This window comes from Lytechinus pictus, chromosome 13, assembly GCF_037042905.1.
Source record: "Lytechinus pictus isolate F3 Inbred chromosome 13, Lp3.0, whole genome shotgun sequence".
NCBI lineage: Eukaryota > Metazoa > Echinodermata > Echinoidea > Temnopleuroida > Toxopneustidae > Lytechinus > Lytechinus pictus.
The window spans coordinates 15,175,544-15,194,371 of NC_087257.1; the positions used below are offsets into that span (position 1 = coordinate 15,175,544).

Consider the following 18,828-nt stretch of genomic DNA (forward strand, 5'->3'; position numbering starts at 1 on the left):
TTTTGGGGGGGGGGGGGGGATGGGGGAGTTAAATTCGCCCATGTTCGTGATGGTGATTCCACTGTAGAAAAAAAACTAGAAATTACCTATTTATGACATGATGTCACGTGGCTGGGCGGGGACATGTGGGCTTTTACTGCTCCTTTCCGAGGGACAACGTCACACCCCAGGTTGAGCAGACTATGGTTGGTCACCTTGATTATTTAGTCTGCATAAACATACATCTTTTTTAAATATTGTGAAGTACAGTAATGGAGATCGTAATGCGATAACATTTTAATTAAAACTCATTAGATGTCATAATATAAAATTACATGGAGGTGAAAAAAATCTAAAAGGCCCTTTTTTCCCATTTCATGCAAGTTTGCTCAACTTTGCTAGAGTATCTCCCCTTTTGAGGACCGTTTAAGGTCTGTATTACAGACTACATGAGGTCACCGATCATTCGATGAAAAACTCGATGTCTCGATCATTATCATCACACATTTCATGCACACATCGCGTGATACACGCTACATGTCTTCTGCTAGTTCGCTGAATGCTACTGGGATATTACCTTGTTTTCTGCATATCTGCGAATTTTGTTGATAGGTAAATAGTTGAAATATGTTATATGATATTTAGCAATGTGTGTGCATGAGCATGTATTTCAATGTGAAGTGTGAGATGAAATTTCACAGTATTTTGTCTTTTCTTTTGTTGAATGAATTTGTTCGTAACTTCAACTGATCGTCAACCCAGAGCTCACGCGTGATCGGAGACTCGAGTCTCGATCGTAGCAGCTACCCGCAGATCGCGCTCAACCGGCCTCCCCCCCCCCCCTGGGCCCTGCTCCCTGCTCCCCGTCCCCATTCACAGTTTAGTTTAGTTAGTTTAGTTTACTCCAACGATGTTGTAGGACCATGAAGCTAATAGCTTCATGGTAGGACTAAGCCTGTTCATCGATCAAAGTAGAATGTCTATTAGTATTGCTGCTCTCCTTCAGACAAAATTAGGTGTGCTACTTATGCGAAACTAAACTTAACAGCTTAACGTTAAATTTAAAGTGAAGTTTTATTAAACGAGATTTTGTTAGCTAGAAGGTTTACTTATTTTCATATTGTTCCATATTATTATGAAGATGGTTACATGCCAAAAAATCTTGTCAAAATTTAATATTAACAAAATAACACTAAACAGGAAAAATCAGATTTTTTTTTTAGTGAGGTCAATCAATTTGTCACAATGACCTGATGATCCGGGGGGGGGGGGTACTCAACCAAAAAAGTGTTAGGTATGTGCCGCGGGCGAGACAAAAACCGGGGGCCTTGGAGCGGACTTATTGTAAAAAGGAGGGTCCTCGGAACGTGCTTTGGAACTACAAATGTTTGTGAAAACGGGGGTCCTTGGAACAGGTCGCCTGCGTGTGCATCCCTATGGAACGGGCATGTATGCAGCTAGCCCAGCGGCACGGGTGCCGGGTGCGCTCGCGCAGAGGCGATGGTCGGACAGCGCTCTTCGGCCGCTTTTCACCAAAATTTGCAGCTCATTGTGGCGGATCAATGCAACCGGAACGGCGTAACAAGCTTTAGTTTGGAGCTGATTTCTTTATTCTTTTCTCTCGATGAGAAGAAAATACTATGCTTCGGAGCGACTTTCTTAGTTCTTTTTCTCAATAAGATGAAAATGCTATGCCCTGGAACGGAAATTTTAGTGTAAAAATGGGGGTCCCCTCCACGCCACATACCCACTATGCATTATATACTGAGTGCCCCCCCCCCCCCCCCCCCCGGGCCTGATGCCAGCGCCTGGCCTTGTCGTTGTCATTGACAGACTAGAGGTCTTGACTTGAGGACTCCATGATGAAATTTTTAAATATTTTGACATACTTCTGCTTGCGGAAAAGATAGATCTAAACCAATTTTAACGATTCTCTGTAGAAACACGTCAATAGTCTTGATAGTCATTAGATAGGCCTAAGCTAGACCAAAAGCTTCGGTCTCTGTTAGGTTGGTTGTTCCGCTGAACTACTTTGGCTCCACTCACCAAATACAGAGACCGAAGTTCTAGCGCGATCTGTACAGGGGACTCAATGGCCATATGTTTATGTACTTAAGCTCGGATAAAACGGGGAAGTGAAGTTGCGCGACAGCCGAAGTAAGTCACTGTTTTTCCCCTTTTAAGTTTATTTTTCCCCATTTTGGTGCATTTCAGGCCAAAACGGAATAATACCGTAATCTCTATTTTGGTTCAATTCTTTTTCAATATTTTTATGAAATAAAGACAAAAATCGATGTGCCCCGTCGGGGGGATTTTGCATCGTTCACTCCCTAATGGTGGCTGCACGATAGCGAGCCGTCTGTGTACGAGGAGAAATAAAAAAATAAAAAAATGTTGAAAAACTCCTCGAAACAGACGGCTGCCAGCTGTCTAGGCCTAAGTCTAAGTACTGTCAGTAAACCTAGACCTCTCTTATTAAAAGCCCTTGAGGATTCCATGATGATATTTTTGAATATTTTGACATATAAATACTTAATCGTTGAGCCTTGAACCGCCTCCCATATAAAAGAGACACATCATAACACAGATGGATTTCCCTGGCCTAGGAAATCCATCTTTGAAGATAGAAATCATGTAAATGTTTGTGATTTTACTTACTTTTACACCTTTATACGCCTAACTAATCGGTCTTACCAGACCGATCTCGTGTAGATCCCTCAATCCGTTTGTCAACAAAGCAAATACAATAGGTCTGACCCATTAACCGCTTCGTTATGACGTACCTTCGATTAGCGATGTTACAAAATGCCGTTTTGAAGAAAAATTTATAAATTTAGGTATTGGTGGTGATTTTTTACCTGATTGCTAAGAAAGCATGAATGCTTGTAAGCAAGCAACCAGAGGACCGACGGCTTAAGGTCCTCTCCGAAGGACCTGGTACTGAGGATTAATGCCTTACCAAAGGGCACTAGCGCACCAAGTGGGACTCGAACCCGGGTCACCGGAATACGAATCCCCCGCTCTACCGACTGAGCTATCGCGCCTCCTGTGAATAATAAATAAAACAAATAATAAAATCTAATATGTGATAAAAAAATAATAATAATTATTTTTTATCACGTATTAGATTTTACTAAATGTTAAAAAATAATTAGTATAATAATAATAGTTATATTTAATCACGTATTAGATTAAATTAGTGACAGGAGATATGTTATTTGGGGTGAGAAATAAAGAGAATGAAATAGTTCGCTGATTTACCCGTAATAAAGAAGAAGAGTGATTTAAGAATTTCAAGCAAATTTGACAAGATGTAAGGAAAAAGTGGAATTCATGCAAGGATTGTGATTCAAAATACTGTATTTATTGTACAGGTATACGATATCATAGCGTTCACATGGTCGCATCTGGACAATAGCAGCGCTATTGCCCCCTTTTCGATCCCATAATCTTTTGTTTTAAACTAATTATGATATAAAGGTCTATCAAAATTAGGCCCACATTATTATTGTTAGCCGCAACGGGGAAAACATGGTCAAGTGGTTTGATGACCAGTACCAGCTGCCTTTAAAGTTTAAATCTGCCTGGCTAGGTCCATGGCCAGACCAAAAAAGTCAAATTTCTTGTTTTCTTGGAATTTAGCGTCTGTTGGCACATATATTTTTTTTTACTAGGGTCATTCGGGTTAATGTGACTTTTTGGGCTTTGTCACTTTTTAGTATCATTGGCAATGAGTTAGGAAGAGAATACTTCTTTGTTATTTTTGTAGTGTGGAAACCTCTAGACAAAGCCTTCTAGACATATATTGGGGTGATTGAACTTTAATTTTGGTTATTACAAAAAAGAAATTGTGGCTCAAGTTTGTCACCAAAGTTTCCTTAACTGGGTGGAAATAAAACAATCTTAATTATTGCTGTTATTGAATATCAGGCAGTATATAGCCAATGGTATTTGTGCCAGTTCTATACAGTGCGTATCAAAAAAAAGTTTACACTTTGAAAAAGACCTGGGAATTGAAAAATATACAAAATGTGGGTAATTTTTTCACATATATTCGTGGGTTTGGGTCTCATCTATCCAATGGAAGTAAAATTTTTGACAGAATGTTACACTTGAGTGACCACTGTCCATTTTTGTAAAGCTCGCAGAAATCTGTTTGCGCAGAAATGCTCGTTTTCACGCTGTGTCAAGGGGAAAGGGCGAAATCAAACTTACCCTGCGAAACATTTCTCATACATTTCCCTTGCCCTTTTTAATAGTCAATCAAAATAAAACGAATACATTCAAGCATTTTGTAACAATTTTGCCACCCAAACTGAAATTTCAACACTTAGTAAGCACAACATTTACCCTTTTTGTGCCAGCTGGATATGAGAACATAACTGAATCTGGAGAAAAGTTTATATCAGACATCTCCAGCATTTTTTCACTAAGTTTTTATCATTTAAAGTACGTTTACATTTTATTTTTCATTTAAAGTACGTTTACATTTTATTTTTCATTTAATACTCGTTTCTCCACACTTTTCCCAAGCTTGACAATGATTAACAAAATGAAAATCAAGCCTAAGCCATTTCATGTAAATCTCAGCTCAGTGTAAAGCAAATATCGTCACGATGGCCTCGGTGTGTGGGGGAGCGGGGTGGGGCGCAATGCACTCTTCGAAGTGTTTTGAGCAAGGTAACAAGTTAAAAAGGTAAAAGGTATCTTTAAATCAATTTTACTAGCTAAATTGCACATGTTCTTCAAGATTAAGGTCTACTTTTATTCGCATAACTATTTCAAAGTTCTGCGCAAATCATTTTTCACTAACTTTTCAAAAGTAAGTGGTGCTCAGTGCTCACTCAAGCGGAAATATTTTTCGACAGTTATATCGTCCTTTGCTTATATGGATCTCTACCAATGTTAAAATGTGGAAAAATCACCAGGATATTACCTATTTATAATTCTACAGGATGTTTTCTAAGTGTAAACTTTTTTTTGATACGCACTGTATAGGCGTATACCACTATGCAATTTTTTTTTACAAAAACAGGAAATACCTTGAAATACTTCAATATACATGTATAAAGTTATTTCTTGAATATTATTAATTGTGATTGAATGAAAGCACAATAGGTATAATCTTCTTACAAATTTGTGTTTTTATACAGTCCTTAGAGTATGCATTTCAATTCAATATCAAACTGTTCTGAATTCCAGAATAATGCACACCTCTCAAACAAATGGAAAGCAGACAAAGTGGATGTATACATGTAGTTTGTACATGTAGACCATGTGGCAATTTAACCCATGAATGTACATGTACACTGTAGCCACATGCTTGTTGAACTGTAATTAGGTGATCTGTTAATCGACAGATCAACTATTAATTTCGTACGAATTTTCTTTTTTATTTATTTATTATTTATTTTCATTTTCCGCCCTTTTCTTGTTTTTTATAGCACAAAATCTCAAAATCTACACCATCAATTATCTTCAAAATATTATCAGTTATGGGGACTTATCATGTCATGTGTATAAAACAAGTTCAAGGTCAAAAGGTCATCATGACGTCATCTAGATGCCATTTTGTAAAATCACATTATCAATCATATCTTCATTATCAATTATCAAAAATTAACAAAATTTACATCACATTAACTTCAGGTCAAGGGTCAACTGTCCATGTCATCAAAGGTCATGTAAAGGTCACGACGTGCGCGTACGCGTGCGTCAAAATTTTAAAATGCTCAAAATCACTTTTTGACCAAAGTATAGTATGTTTCAGGTCATTTTAAGCATTTAAAAAATGTGCGCGTGTGCACGGTTACGCGCGCGTTCTCGCGCGTAACGGCACTATAGAGCATAGGATCGCCATTTTTAAAATATCAATGCATCGATAGTATAAATCTGAGTAATTTTATACCATGATCAACCTTCTACGACAAGTAATGACGGAATTAGCCTCCATCAAAGTTTACAGCACGCGCGCGTGCGCACTAACCATAGACAATATATGTGCAAAAACATGCTTATACAAAATTCAATATACATGTACATGTAGCTCTTCAGGAAGTCCGTTGACCCCCAATTTTTTTTTCATTCGATTAGAGTATGGATGGGAGATATGATATCATGCCACATTTGACTCTTAATTTCATCATGACGTTATCAAAATGGCGTCGGAACTAAAAATTTCCACTTTGCTACTTTATATGACGTCATCATAGTTATGCAAATTTGACTCTAACTCGGTAAATATTGGTCAATTTTCGCTCAGTTTTTTATATGTTGTAGCTGAGGACATACTCTTTCTAATATGATGGCTATATTTAAATTTAAAGGAACAGATCATCCTTAAAAATGGCAAGTTATAGAGGCATGTCATTTTCGCTCATTTTGTGTGCAATCTCTATGGGAAATGACTTTTTCTCAAAACTGGATTTTACATTCCTCTATTTCGCGAGCCATATCTCCACTATTTCTTGTCGGTTTTCTCTGAGCTTGGAGTATGTTGTAGCTGAGATTCTAAGCTATTGCGAGCGTTGTCTCCATTTTCTGATCAGATGTCGGGATAATGCCCGTATTTCTCTTGCAAAATTGGATTTGAGATCCTCTTATAATAATTTGCTTATGTGTAAAGTCTATGGGAAATCGTGTACATGTAGCTCAATTGGTATTAAAGGCATCAGACTTTCGTCTTCAGGGTCCACGGTTCGAGCCCAGGGGTGAACATGAGAATTTTCTTTTCTTTTCAACATTTCACAAATGGTCCTTTATGACCATTACAATGTATATAAAATAAAATAATGGACAATAAAAGAGATTAAAATCCCTTTTATATAAAAAATATGTACAATATGTACATGTACATGTACAATATGTGTATGACCTACACTTTTTCACAACTTTCTCATATATCCCTCTTTTTCAAGAGTATTGAACACGTTCTTTTCGTAAGAAAAGTTCAGTTTTCATCATGATGATCATATTGATATCAACATGGTGATTGTATTCGTGATCATGAAGATCAGAGACAGGCCACCTAATTCGTCCTCATGACGAATTAAAATTCTAGTTTGTTAATTTCTTTTGCCCCCAATGGCCACATACATGTTCATGTTCTGCACTGAAGGCATCAACTTTTGTTTTGCCTTGTGAACAGAGATCATGAATTGCAATTTCAGTTTCTTTTCATTTAGACTCTGATTTTGAGTAAAATTCTTTTCATGTTTTGTAATATGCAGGTACCCACTATATCAAAAAGGATAAAAATACCTGTAACTTCTATTTGATGTGTCTGTAATCTGTAATGCGTGCACACTGTGTGTGTGTAGCAATCTCCCCATTCCAACTATACAAAGTCTTTACATGAAACTTCATGTGAGCTTCTTTCCCCATTTCATCGTTTTATTTTCCAGATACAGTCGCATCTCCTTACCTCCTTTTGAAATCCACTTGTGAGAAACTTGATCCAACTCAGGATGTCAGCAAAAGCAATCCGCGAGGCCGGAGGCAAAGCCCTTCTTGGAAGGCATCTCAAATCAGCATCAGTAGCACCATTCCGTGGCGCCACGGTAACGGAGGATGTAAACTGGGATCAACTCACTGCTGAAAACCCTTGGCTTCTTACAGAGGTAATGAATAACCTAGCAATGAATGTGTTGTGTGATGTGTTGAAGTTTAATCAAAGAATGGCTTTGAAGTTGATGGTTCTGATGAGTTTTGTGTTGTTACTGGTGTTGTTCTCAAATATGCAAACAAAGTTTGGATTATTGGTATGAGTCTTGAAATAAGTCACAATTTCTGCCCCAACTTTGACAGATCTTTATGGTGTGAAAGCTGTAAATATTGTTGTGTTGTGTTTGAGAGATGAAACAAGGGCTTTTGGTCTTTAGGAAAATTTATTTTGACATGAACATTTGAATAGAGAAGAATAACAGCATGCATAAAGTTGAAATGAAGTAAAAATAAACATTGATGCCCATGAAATCCATGTATGATTGTTGTGTATGAGGGAGGGGGTTCTGTTTTTCTTAGGAAAGGATCCATTTCTCCTGGCCATTTTGACAGAAAATAGTACCCATCAATGAGGCTTTATTAGGATAGAAATTGACTCCTTTTTGTCCCCCATCGAAAATGGTAAATTTCTTCTCCTGTCTGTTTTGTTTTCAAGTCACCCAAATGTTAGGGGGCAATGGAACAATCTACTGTTTGTTTATCCACTGATCTAATACAATGTACAACATTTTTGTTCAAGAAAAGATAGTGAACATTGCACACCGGGCTCCCTTTTCTCACAGCAAATGTTTTAAATAATTTATATTTTTCAAAAGAATATCCAGTGTTCAGAGTAAGATTACTATGGAAGGAACTTCACTTTCTTTTTTCCCCCCATTTTTCAAATTAGGATTAGTTATTTATTTTCCCAAAGTAATAGGCCTGTGGCTGTTAGCATAGTTAAATTGACAGATGAAGTGTTATGGCCAATTAAGGTTATTACCTGCTTGAAAGGATTTATGAGAGTAGAGCCATATTGGGTACGTCTCCAGACAACGTGTCATTTCTAAAATAAGATTCATCAGCTCATAACATCCGATATCAATATATGAATATTTCCTGTGTTCTCTTGATCAGCATGTTAGATTTTTTAATTTTGTAATAATTTAATATCAATATTTAGGAATATAGTTTAAATGGTCCCTTGTAAATTATAGCAACAGTAATTTGAGAGTGTGTGTTTTGTTAATTCTATCTTTTTTCTATGCATACATGTACAGGTATATAAAATTTGTACTTTTAAAAACCTAATATAGCTCTATTATTAAACATGTATGCAGTACATTTCAGTATTGAAAATGATTAAACAGAAAAACAGATGTTTTCACAAAATTTGCAAGAAAGAAAAAACAATATCAAGATTCACAGTGTCAGAGCCTGCTCTCAATGTTGAGTTTATATGGTGACATAAAGCAGCCATGTACTTTTTCTGAAAAACCTTCCTGAGTGCACCCATCCCATGGTGCTTGGATATGCGCATACAACCCTCCCAAACTGTATTGATGAATTCAATTCCCCAGCAAGTCACGTTTAATAGTATCAGAGCTGCAGTGGCAATCTCGTTAGAAAACCTAATTGATTTTGCCAAGTACTGGTTGACATTTTGGATGTTTATATTGGGAATGCGATGAGAGGAGAGCCGGTGCAGCGAGGATAAGGTATCACTATCTGAAAGTCTGAGTGCTTTGAGTTTCTGAATCCTGAACTAAAACAGGTTGTTTGTTTGACGTTGATTATGAAAATGCTTTTTAGAGAAAGACATGCTTTCTTCGTGATGATAATGAAGAATGCATTTATAATAGGACAAGTGAAGTATACAATCAGGTACTCTTTAACACTGCTAATGCATCTACAGATATATGTTGTTGAAATTATTTTAAAAAGGCTTGAAAAAATTATTTTGATGTAATTGAAATTTCATCTTTTCCATCTTCACAATTAATGAAAACAATTTAGAGGTTTTGTTTTAATACTGCTTTCTGTTATATTGTTAAAAATTATTTTGATGTAAATTGTTCAAAAATTATTTTGATGTAATTGAAATTTCATCTATTCCATCTTCACAATTAATGAAAAAAAAATTAGAGGTTTTGTTACTGCTTTCTGTTAAATTGTTATATCGGTATAGCAAACAAAAATCCTATGAGTAAATTTATTATTGATAAGTAAATCGCACCATATTACTGTCCATATTATCATATCCTTTACAAATAATTGTATGACTTTGTAATTACTAGACCAGACCACAAAATGTGCTCAATTTGTTTGTCATGAATGATACATCATTCAAAAAATAATTGTGAAGAAAGACGGACTTGTCTGAATGCAAGATTTCCTGGATTTTAGGAAAGTGTACTCTAGCAAATAATGAATGATACGCTGTGGGGTTATTTAGATTTCGAGGATTTTGAGGGGGACCTGCAAATATCGCAGGCCCTTCAGAGACAGGATATGTGAATGCCACCAGTCACAGAAGTGCTGGTATCATAGGGTGCAATGGAATTCTTTCTTCCTGCCCTATTAAGGTCTGGATATTATCTGCTGGTATTTGACCAAGTCAAGAGAAAACCTCTAGACATTATGCATGTACATGTAGTCATATCCATACAGTATACATGTAGGAATGCCATAGAGGTATTCCTCCATACCTGTACATGTTCATCTTTGATTGATAAAGCTTTATATAGTTTTGGTACAGTAAACCCCTCCCCTCTCTGAAGTTAATGTCACTGTTCCAATTCATTTTATAGAGTATCCTATTACTGTATAGTATTGTATGAATGTGTTTAAATTGATAAATTTTGTGATCTGACTGACTTTAATAGTATGCAGCGCTTAGAAACATTTGTATTATTATTATTATTATTATTATTATTTCAATGCAAGTCTATTGTGGATTAGTTGCCGGATCAAAATGACAAGTGTATAGCTTTCTGATAAACCAAACTCTCAAGCATTGAAGGGTTATTAATATTTCAGGATATATACACCTGTACTGTAATTCAACCTATTGGAAAGGTTTAAAACAGGCTTTGATATTTTTTGACCTTTTACTATCATATTGAAAATAATGTGAGAAGAGTTTAAACTTGACGATTTGCAATGTGATAATTCCCCTGTATAGTACTGTGCACATGTACATGTAGATGGAAGAGAGTTTGAGAAAATAGCGTTCAAAGCACTTTTCCTGTCTCCAAATCTACTGTACCCTTGCAAGCTTATCCTTGATATTCATCAGTAATAAAAAAAAATACATAAAAACTCCAAATTTAGTTTTGATTTACTGCTTAATTGAAATATCATTGATTTATTGACTACTGGAATAGCACTTTGATTTTAAAATTGTATTAATCTACATTGTACATTTTTAATACTGTATCAGATGAAACATTTGAATTGTGTAGAACATACTGTACAGTACATGTAGACCACTGCTTGGGCAGCATTATCAATGTGAATAAAATGAAATGTTTAGAATGAAAAAAAAAAAACATGGCAGCAACAACACAATCCCAAATTCTGCTCTCTTTACATGTACATATATGTACATGGTAGTGGTTTTATTCTTTTTCTAGCTAGAGAGATGGAATTCAGACAGCATCACGTTGAATCTTGATTATTTTACCTGACTGTAAATTGTACAGGGTGTAGTCATTGAAATAAAAAAAGAAAAATGTCCCCTGACGGTCTGAGCCCATGGATTTGATAATACATAAAATAATCAGTGCTATTTCCAATGAATCGTATGCAGATCTGCTGTCTAGGGTAGATGTGAAATAATTGAAAAGTTTCATAAAATGTTTTTTCAGTACTTATTGTTGGAGAATATATGCTAGTTTTGATTTCAGTATATTTATAACCGGTGTTTATTTAATTTGAAATACATCTATTTTATCTATTTTGATATTTATTTCTATGCATTCCTTCCTTCCCTCCTTTCGTTCTCTCTTTTTTAATTTTGTTGCATTTCTACTCATAAAAAATGCACATGAGCATGTAATCATACCAAGCAGGAAAGACTGGTGCAAATTTTGTAACTTCATGTAGTTGTTCGCAACTCATTCATAACTATTAAGTTATGATCTGCTTTATGAAACACCTAGGACTTGTACCAACTGATGCACAATGCACTATAGAAAATGGCCCGTATTCTGAAGTCAGGTTTAACTTTAATAGACCATGGTCTAACTCTGTGCTAATATTATGGGAAGCCAAGTGTGTAAAAATTTTGAATAAGTTGTATGTTTCTTTATGTTCACTGTGCTCTTTCCTGATTCATCTACGGTGAAGACAATCATCTATTTATACTTCCGAGACAATTATGAATGATTTGAGAGCCAAATGAGCTGAAATATGATATCTCTGCCATTAGTGATTTATGTAACAATTGGCTTTCCATACTTAAACCACAACTTTAAACCTGATTTTAAGTTAAACCCGACTTCAGAATACGGGCCAATGTATTCAGAAGTCCAGACATACAGTGTATACATGTATGTATCTATTCATGTCTGATAACAATGTACTGTACATGGGTACAGTCTGCAACCTGTATGCACAGAGCAAGGTCCCACTGATAAAGGTATTGATTGGTGATGATTGATTTATCTTTGATAATCTAATTTAGACGCTGTCACTCCCTGTAGGAAGGGCAATTTACAGCCAGGGTGGAAGGATGCAGTCCCTTGGAACATGAGAGGATAAAATGAAACGAGGGAGGGAGGGAGAGTGTTGGGATAGAAGAGAAAGTCAGATGTAAAGAGAAAGTGGGAAGAGAGCAATATTGAAACATCTAATAGACACAAAGTTTGTCTTATTATGTTCTCTTTTGGCCTTCCTTTTTTTAATGTGTTGTTTCAAGTTACTTTACCTCATATACTGCCAATCAAATATATATATTTTTTTCTGGTTATCTTTGCAAGGTTGGATGTAGTTTGCCCATGACTGTATACTGAATTAATCATATTATACTGTATGTATATATATTTGTATACTGTTCTGTCAAATTTTTATGCGATTTTTTTTTTTTAATACCTTGTACAAACATTGTAATTGTAATTTAGCCTATGGCTGCCAAGAATGTTTTGATATCAAGACTATTATTATTATTATGACCTACAGTATTTAGAAAATTTTAGCAGATTCGTGTGTGCGCAGACAAGGGGTCTGCACTGACTTGGGGGACCTTTATACCATACCATTTTTTTTCTCCATCTGGGGAGCGTTTCATCAATATTTTCATCCGACAAGTTGTCAGATCTGACATCTTTCCATGATTTTGATTGGCTGAGAGGCACTGTCCCTATGGTAACTGTCGGATAAAATGGGACTTGTCGGATAAAACGTCCGACAAGTCCTTTCATGAAACGCCCCCCTGATGTACATTACTGAATATACATGTCTCTATCTGAATTAATCATTACAGCGTCTGGTTGTGAAGCCTGATCAGCTTATCAAGCGTCGTGGTAAACTTGGTCTCATTAAAGTCAACGCGGACCTGCAAGGTGTCAAAGACTGGCTTTCTACCAGACTCGGAAACAACATTGAGGTAGGATTCCATTTGAATTGTTTTATAGACAAGATGTGTACATGTATGGAGATAATAAAATACATGTAGTATTATGATGATAATTATGATTAGGATGATGATGATGATATTAATATTAATTGTAATAATAATGGTAAATTAATGATATTAAAAGGATAATAATGATGAAAATAAAGGATGATAATTATAATAACAATGATAATGATAATGATAATGACAATAATAATAATAATAATATTAACAATTGTAATGATGATCTTTAAAGGTTTCCATGGTGGAGAGAATAGTGGGAGTTTTTTATGGTAAACACCATGTATGTAGGCTTGAAAATAAATGTACATGGTGTTTACCATAAAAAAATCCATTAATTGTAATGATGACACTAATAATAATGATAAGAGTTACATGTGTAATGCTAATATGAACAATGATAAAGACAATAACAGTAATAATAATGATAATAACAACATATCTTTTTTCAATTGAAACTTCTCTTCTGAAGTGTAAAAGTAGTTTTGTGCGTGCAAGAGCATGAGAAAATACAAAATGGGAGATATTTTCAGAGAGAATTAACAGAAGAGCGTTTCATGAAGCATCTTGTAGTGATTTTCACTGACAAATTTGCTCTCAGCCAATCAGGTGAAATTATTTCAGTAGCTTATAACAAATACTCATCAAACATCACTGACTGTTTGTGTCATGAAATGCTCCCTATATTGCCACTAACCTTTCTTTTCCATTGATATTAAACGTAGGTTGGAGCTGCAACGGGCAAACTGAAGAACTTCTTGATCGAGCCCTTTGTAGCTCATAAACCGGAGGATGAGTTTTATGTGTGTATCTACTGCCAACGAGCTAGTGATGTCATCCTCTTCCATCACGAGGGCGGAGTTGATGTTGGTGATGTCGATGCTAAGGTAACGTAAATGTACATCATACATAAAATGCACAATATCAGTAGCATTTAAGAAGTCACAGAGGTATCTTGGGAACAGTTTTCACATGCCCAAGGCATACTGTACATGTAGCCAAATAAAGTAACAAGTGTGTGTGATTAGTTTCTATGCCTGAGAAAAAGGTTGTGTTTGTGTGTTTTATAACATAGCAGGGAAAAATTTCCTGGTATCGCATTGCAATTTGCTCCACATTTTTTAAAGATTGCTATGCATATTAAATCTTTTGTATGGCATATTTTTACTTAGGACTTTACATTACTTTAATAGTTGAGAGCTTTTCTCTTAAAAATGACAAAAAATGTTATTCAAATTTATAAAAAGCAAAATTATTCCCTGAGATAGAGTCAGATAGTGATTTAATCCTTGTTATCATTTGATAGACAATCCTGATCTCAAAACCATGACCAGTCAATAGATCTAGTCATTGGTACCAGTCATAAGGCATTTTGCATGTGAGATAGAAAAAAATAAATGACTGGTCACCTCACAGACAATCATGATCTCAAAACCATGGTTGGTCAATGCTGTCCAACTTTGGCGAAAGGAAGCAAGTGACACATCAGTCATATTTGAGTTATTGTTGTTTCTGAAACAGTCTTTGTATGTTGCACATTGAGGCAAAGTTTGGGGAAGAAATTATCGCTCTATGGATATACAGTGCGTCCCAGAAAAAACGAAACCGAGATTTAGCGATGATTTATCATAACTTAATCAAAAATAAAATAGACAAATGACCTACCAATGTAAAGCTTAGAATCTCCTCTTTCATCTGATATTACTTAGATTATTCCTCGTTCACGCATGAGTGAGCAAAAACAATTTGAAGGAAGGATACCAAAAACTCATTTGGCGGGGGGGTATATGAATTTCAAAAAAAAAATCACATGTCTTAAAAGTTCAATATCTGCTCTTTAATTTGATACCTCAATTACAGAAAATGGTCAAGAAATAACAAAGTTCTGGTTATTTGAAATAAGGCTTGAATTTCCATAATTTCATTAAATAAACTGTTTTCACCGGTTTCCCACAGAAGCTATCGCATGGTTAACAAAAGACTTAATGCATGGCTGATCGTAAACAAAACGGAGTGTCGAGTGAGTTTGAACGCTAGCCTGTAAAACTTCTTCATTTTATGAAATTATTGAAATTCAAGCCTTATTTCAAATAACCAGAACTTTGTTATTTCTTGACCATTTTATGTAATTGAGGTATCAAATTAAAGAGCAGATATTGAACTTTTTACAAATGTGGTTTTCCTTTTGAAAGCTAGATACAACCCGCCAAATGACTTTTTGGTATCTCCTTTAATTAATATCAGATGAAAGAGGAGATTCTAAGCTTTACATTGGTAGGTCATTTGTTTATTTTATTTGTGATTAAGTTATGATAAATCATCGCTAAATCTCGGTTTCGTTTTTTCTGGGACGCACTGTATATTGAAGAAAATATGCTGCTAAATTACATTGATGCCTACGTAAATGACAAACACACATTGCTCATTTTCAACAAATAATACTTTTGTAACTTGCTTCCTTTTGCCAAAGTACGGCAGAATAGACCTATTCATTGGTACCAGTCATAAGGCATTTTGCATGTGAGATAGAAAAAAATTAATGACTGGCTACTCACAGAATTCACGCAATCATGTAATTAGGGTCCATGTCACCATTTCATGATACTTGAAGAAAGTAGTAAGATACAGTAGTCAAAACTTATCTTTTGTTAATCTTAGCTGTTTGCAATATCTTCCCAAGGAAATTTGAAAAGAAAGATAAACAAAAAGGGCAATTTACACTTTTTCTAAGGCTCCACACTAGCTTTTTTTCTTGGTTGCCCGAATGGTCCACCAAAATTATAAATTTCCTATTCAAGGCAAATTTGGTGGCCATAAAACAATAAAAAACATCATTATTTATCAAAACTTTGGTAGCCCAACTGGACCACCAAGTGTGGGCTTTTGCACAATTTTGCTGGCCCTACTCTCATTTTTGGTTGCCCCAGGCCACAGCTACGTAATGTCGATTCCTGCTTTTTCTATAAATGGGATTATAGAAAAGGGTGAAAATTGTACTATTGATTTAGTAGCTTTTTCAATCTTTCTCATTTCTGATCTTTAAAATATGGAAACTGCAAATATATTACAGGGCCTATTTTTTAATTGTTTCACAAATCTAATTTTAGAATGATTGATTATCTTTTATGCCTCAAAATAGAAGAATATGATCCCTTTATAGATTCATGTAAACAATTAACTCTATTTTTATGTGTAAGTGCTTTTATGTATGATACAATTTTTACCGGTAGTTGATTTTGTTTGCCAACCGATAGTAATACTCACTTATCAGTATACAATGTTTATTTTGAAACTATGTTTGTACAGAATGAACTTATCTTGCAATATCCTACCAAGGGAATTTGAAAATTGCATTATGTTAGAAAAGGATGAAAAATTGTATTACTAGATGATTATTGATTTAGTGGCTTTTTCAATTTTTCTCATTTATGATCTTCTAATGAATGTGGAAACTGCAAACTTAAATGTATTTCAGGGCTAATGTTTGAATTATTTCACAAATCTAATCTTAGAGTAATTGATTATCTTTTATGCCTCAAAATAGAAGAATATGATCTCTTTATAGGTACATGTAGACAATTAACTCTATTTTTATGTGTAAGTGCTTTAAATGTACGATAACATTTGTTAGTTGATTTTGTTTGCCAAACGATATTGATACTCACTTATCAGTGTACAATGTTTATTTAACTTTGTTTGTACAGAATGGACAAAGGCAAGCACATTTTATATTTTTATAGCCTTTGAGATTATGATGTGTTTATTCACAGTTGATTTTATTTTCAAAATTATTTTAATTTTACTTTGATACATTTATTTTCCTTTTATCTTTTGTTCATATTTTGCAAGTGAGCATTAGATTTCTAATTCTAATTCCTGTTTATAGAGTTAAATAATTTGATAAATATTAAATTTATGAATCATGATCAGTGTCATTTCCAAAGATCAGAATGAATTTCTAATGCTTCACATGTACAAACAGGAAATTTATAATCATGATGTTCTTTCAAATAAATAGTCGTCATACCATATTTATATTGTTTTAAAACAAAAACTGAAATATTTATCAATTTCATTCAATAAAAATGCAAATCTATGAAATCAAGAGTACATGTATGCCAATTCTTGCCAAGCTAAATTTTGCTACATATATCTCTCAATATGAATGTGAATGTTTTTTTTACAGGCTGTCAAGATGGAGGTTGGGCTCCAAGAAGAGGTTACAACTGAGGGTATTAGGGCTGCTCTCCTCTCCAATGTAGCCGATGGGAAAAAGGAGTAAGTATTTCTTTATCCTACATATTTAGATGCTGCCTTCATTATCATGGGTTGATATTATACCGGGGGGGGGGGGGGGGGGGTCACAAAGATTTAAGTATGACCTAAAGACATGCTTAGTGCTGACGCGCACATGATATGTAATGCGCAATCTTATTGATTAATACAGAGTAGCGTGTCATCTGCATGATTTGACCAATGAAGGGATACATACACACGCAAGCTCTGCAAATTTAAGTGTGACTCTATTCATACTTTCGCTTTGTGAAAGACCCCCTCCCCCTGATATCTGATTGATACACTTGTGTAAAAACTCTAATCACACTCACGCACATCATCACATACAGTTAATCTGATGTACATTATCATATACACATGGCCATGTAAGTCTGTAAATTGTATAAACTTGAGAGAGATTAGGTGGAAATGTATGAGGTAGAGTGTACATTGTATTGTCCTGAAATAGCCCTTAAAGTGACCTTTTTCCTAGGCACAGTAAGAGAATATTAGCAAATCATGCAAATCACGCACATCATCACATACAGTTTTAATCTGATGTACATTATCATATACATATACATGGTCATGTAAGTCTGTAAATTTGTATAAACTTGAGAGAGATTAGGTGGAAATGTATGAGATACTGTCCTGAAATAGCCCTTAAAATGACCTTTGTCCTTTTGCAGTAGGAGAAAATTAGCAATTGGTGTGATCCGATGATCAAGCCACCTCCAACGTGCCATTGCCTCTGACATCAAACATCCACTATCACTGTGTAAATTTACTCTTCCAGATATGTATTTTTGCTTAGGAGTGCAGAAGGAATTTGGTTAGGAACACGTGTAGTGCTGAGCAAATACACCCTGCTCCCACTAGAATGCTGATATTGCATTAGAGCTAGAATTATCAGAAATGCATCTACATGTATTGCATAAGAGACACACGACTCTATATTATATAATTACCTGTACATGTACATGTACATTGTACAACAGATAAAATGAGCATTTATTTCCATGTATTCTCATACCACAGTATTGAAATGTTATTTTGTGAACTCATTGTTTGGAGGAGTATTTCATGGGAAACTTGATTTTCCCTGTATATTTGTTATAAATTACTGAAATCCTTCTTCTGATTGACGGAGAACAAAAAATTGTCAATGAAAGTCACTGACTATTTCATTCCATAAAATGTTCCCTTGTTCTGAATCATTACTTTATAAACCCCAGAAACCCCTGTTGCCTATATCAAGGCTGCATGTTTAATTGTTTGCCATGACATCATGACCAGTTAAATAGGTGTACATATAAGCTATTAAAGCATGTATGCTTTACATGGATAGTCCGAGGAAAGACAGAAATACCTGCTAATGGACAGACAGTCTGACATATAGTCTGATAGACAAACAAACAGAAGGACAATCAGACAGACAGAATTACAGACTGACA

The 18,828-nt window shown here is 35.0% G+C and overlaps 1 protein-coding gene across 7 annotated transcripts in view; it reads left to right on the forward strand.

Moving 5' to 3' along the window:
* The first annotated feature begins 470 nt into the window (after window positions 1-470).
* LOC129275056 (ATP-citrate synthase-like) overlaps window positions 471-18,828 on the forward strand; it is a 61,693-nt gene continuing 43,335 nt past the window's right edge. For 5 of the 7 annotated variants that reach the window (XR_010295444.1, XR_010295447.1, XR_010295445.1 and 2 more), the window contains exons 1-5: window positions 475-591; window positions 7,383-7,598; window positions 12,947-13,069; window positions 13,825-13,986; window positions 17,286-17,377. Coding sequence is in view for 3 of the 7 variants with exons in the window: in XM_064108460.1 (XP_063964530.1) it covers window positions 7,446-7,598; window positions 12,947-13,069; window positions 13,825-13,986; window positions 17,286-17,377 (530 nt within the window). In the remaining 4 variants the exon portion in view is untranslated. Of the gene's footprint in view, window positions 592-7,382; window positions 7,599-12,946; window positions 13,070-13,824; window positions 13,987-17,285; window positions 17,378-18,828 lie in introns of all 7 variants that reach the window. The other 2 variants (XR_010295446.1, XM_064108461.1) reach the window with 1 other exon arrangement.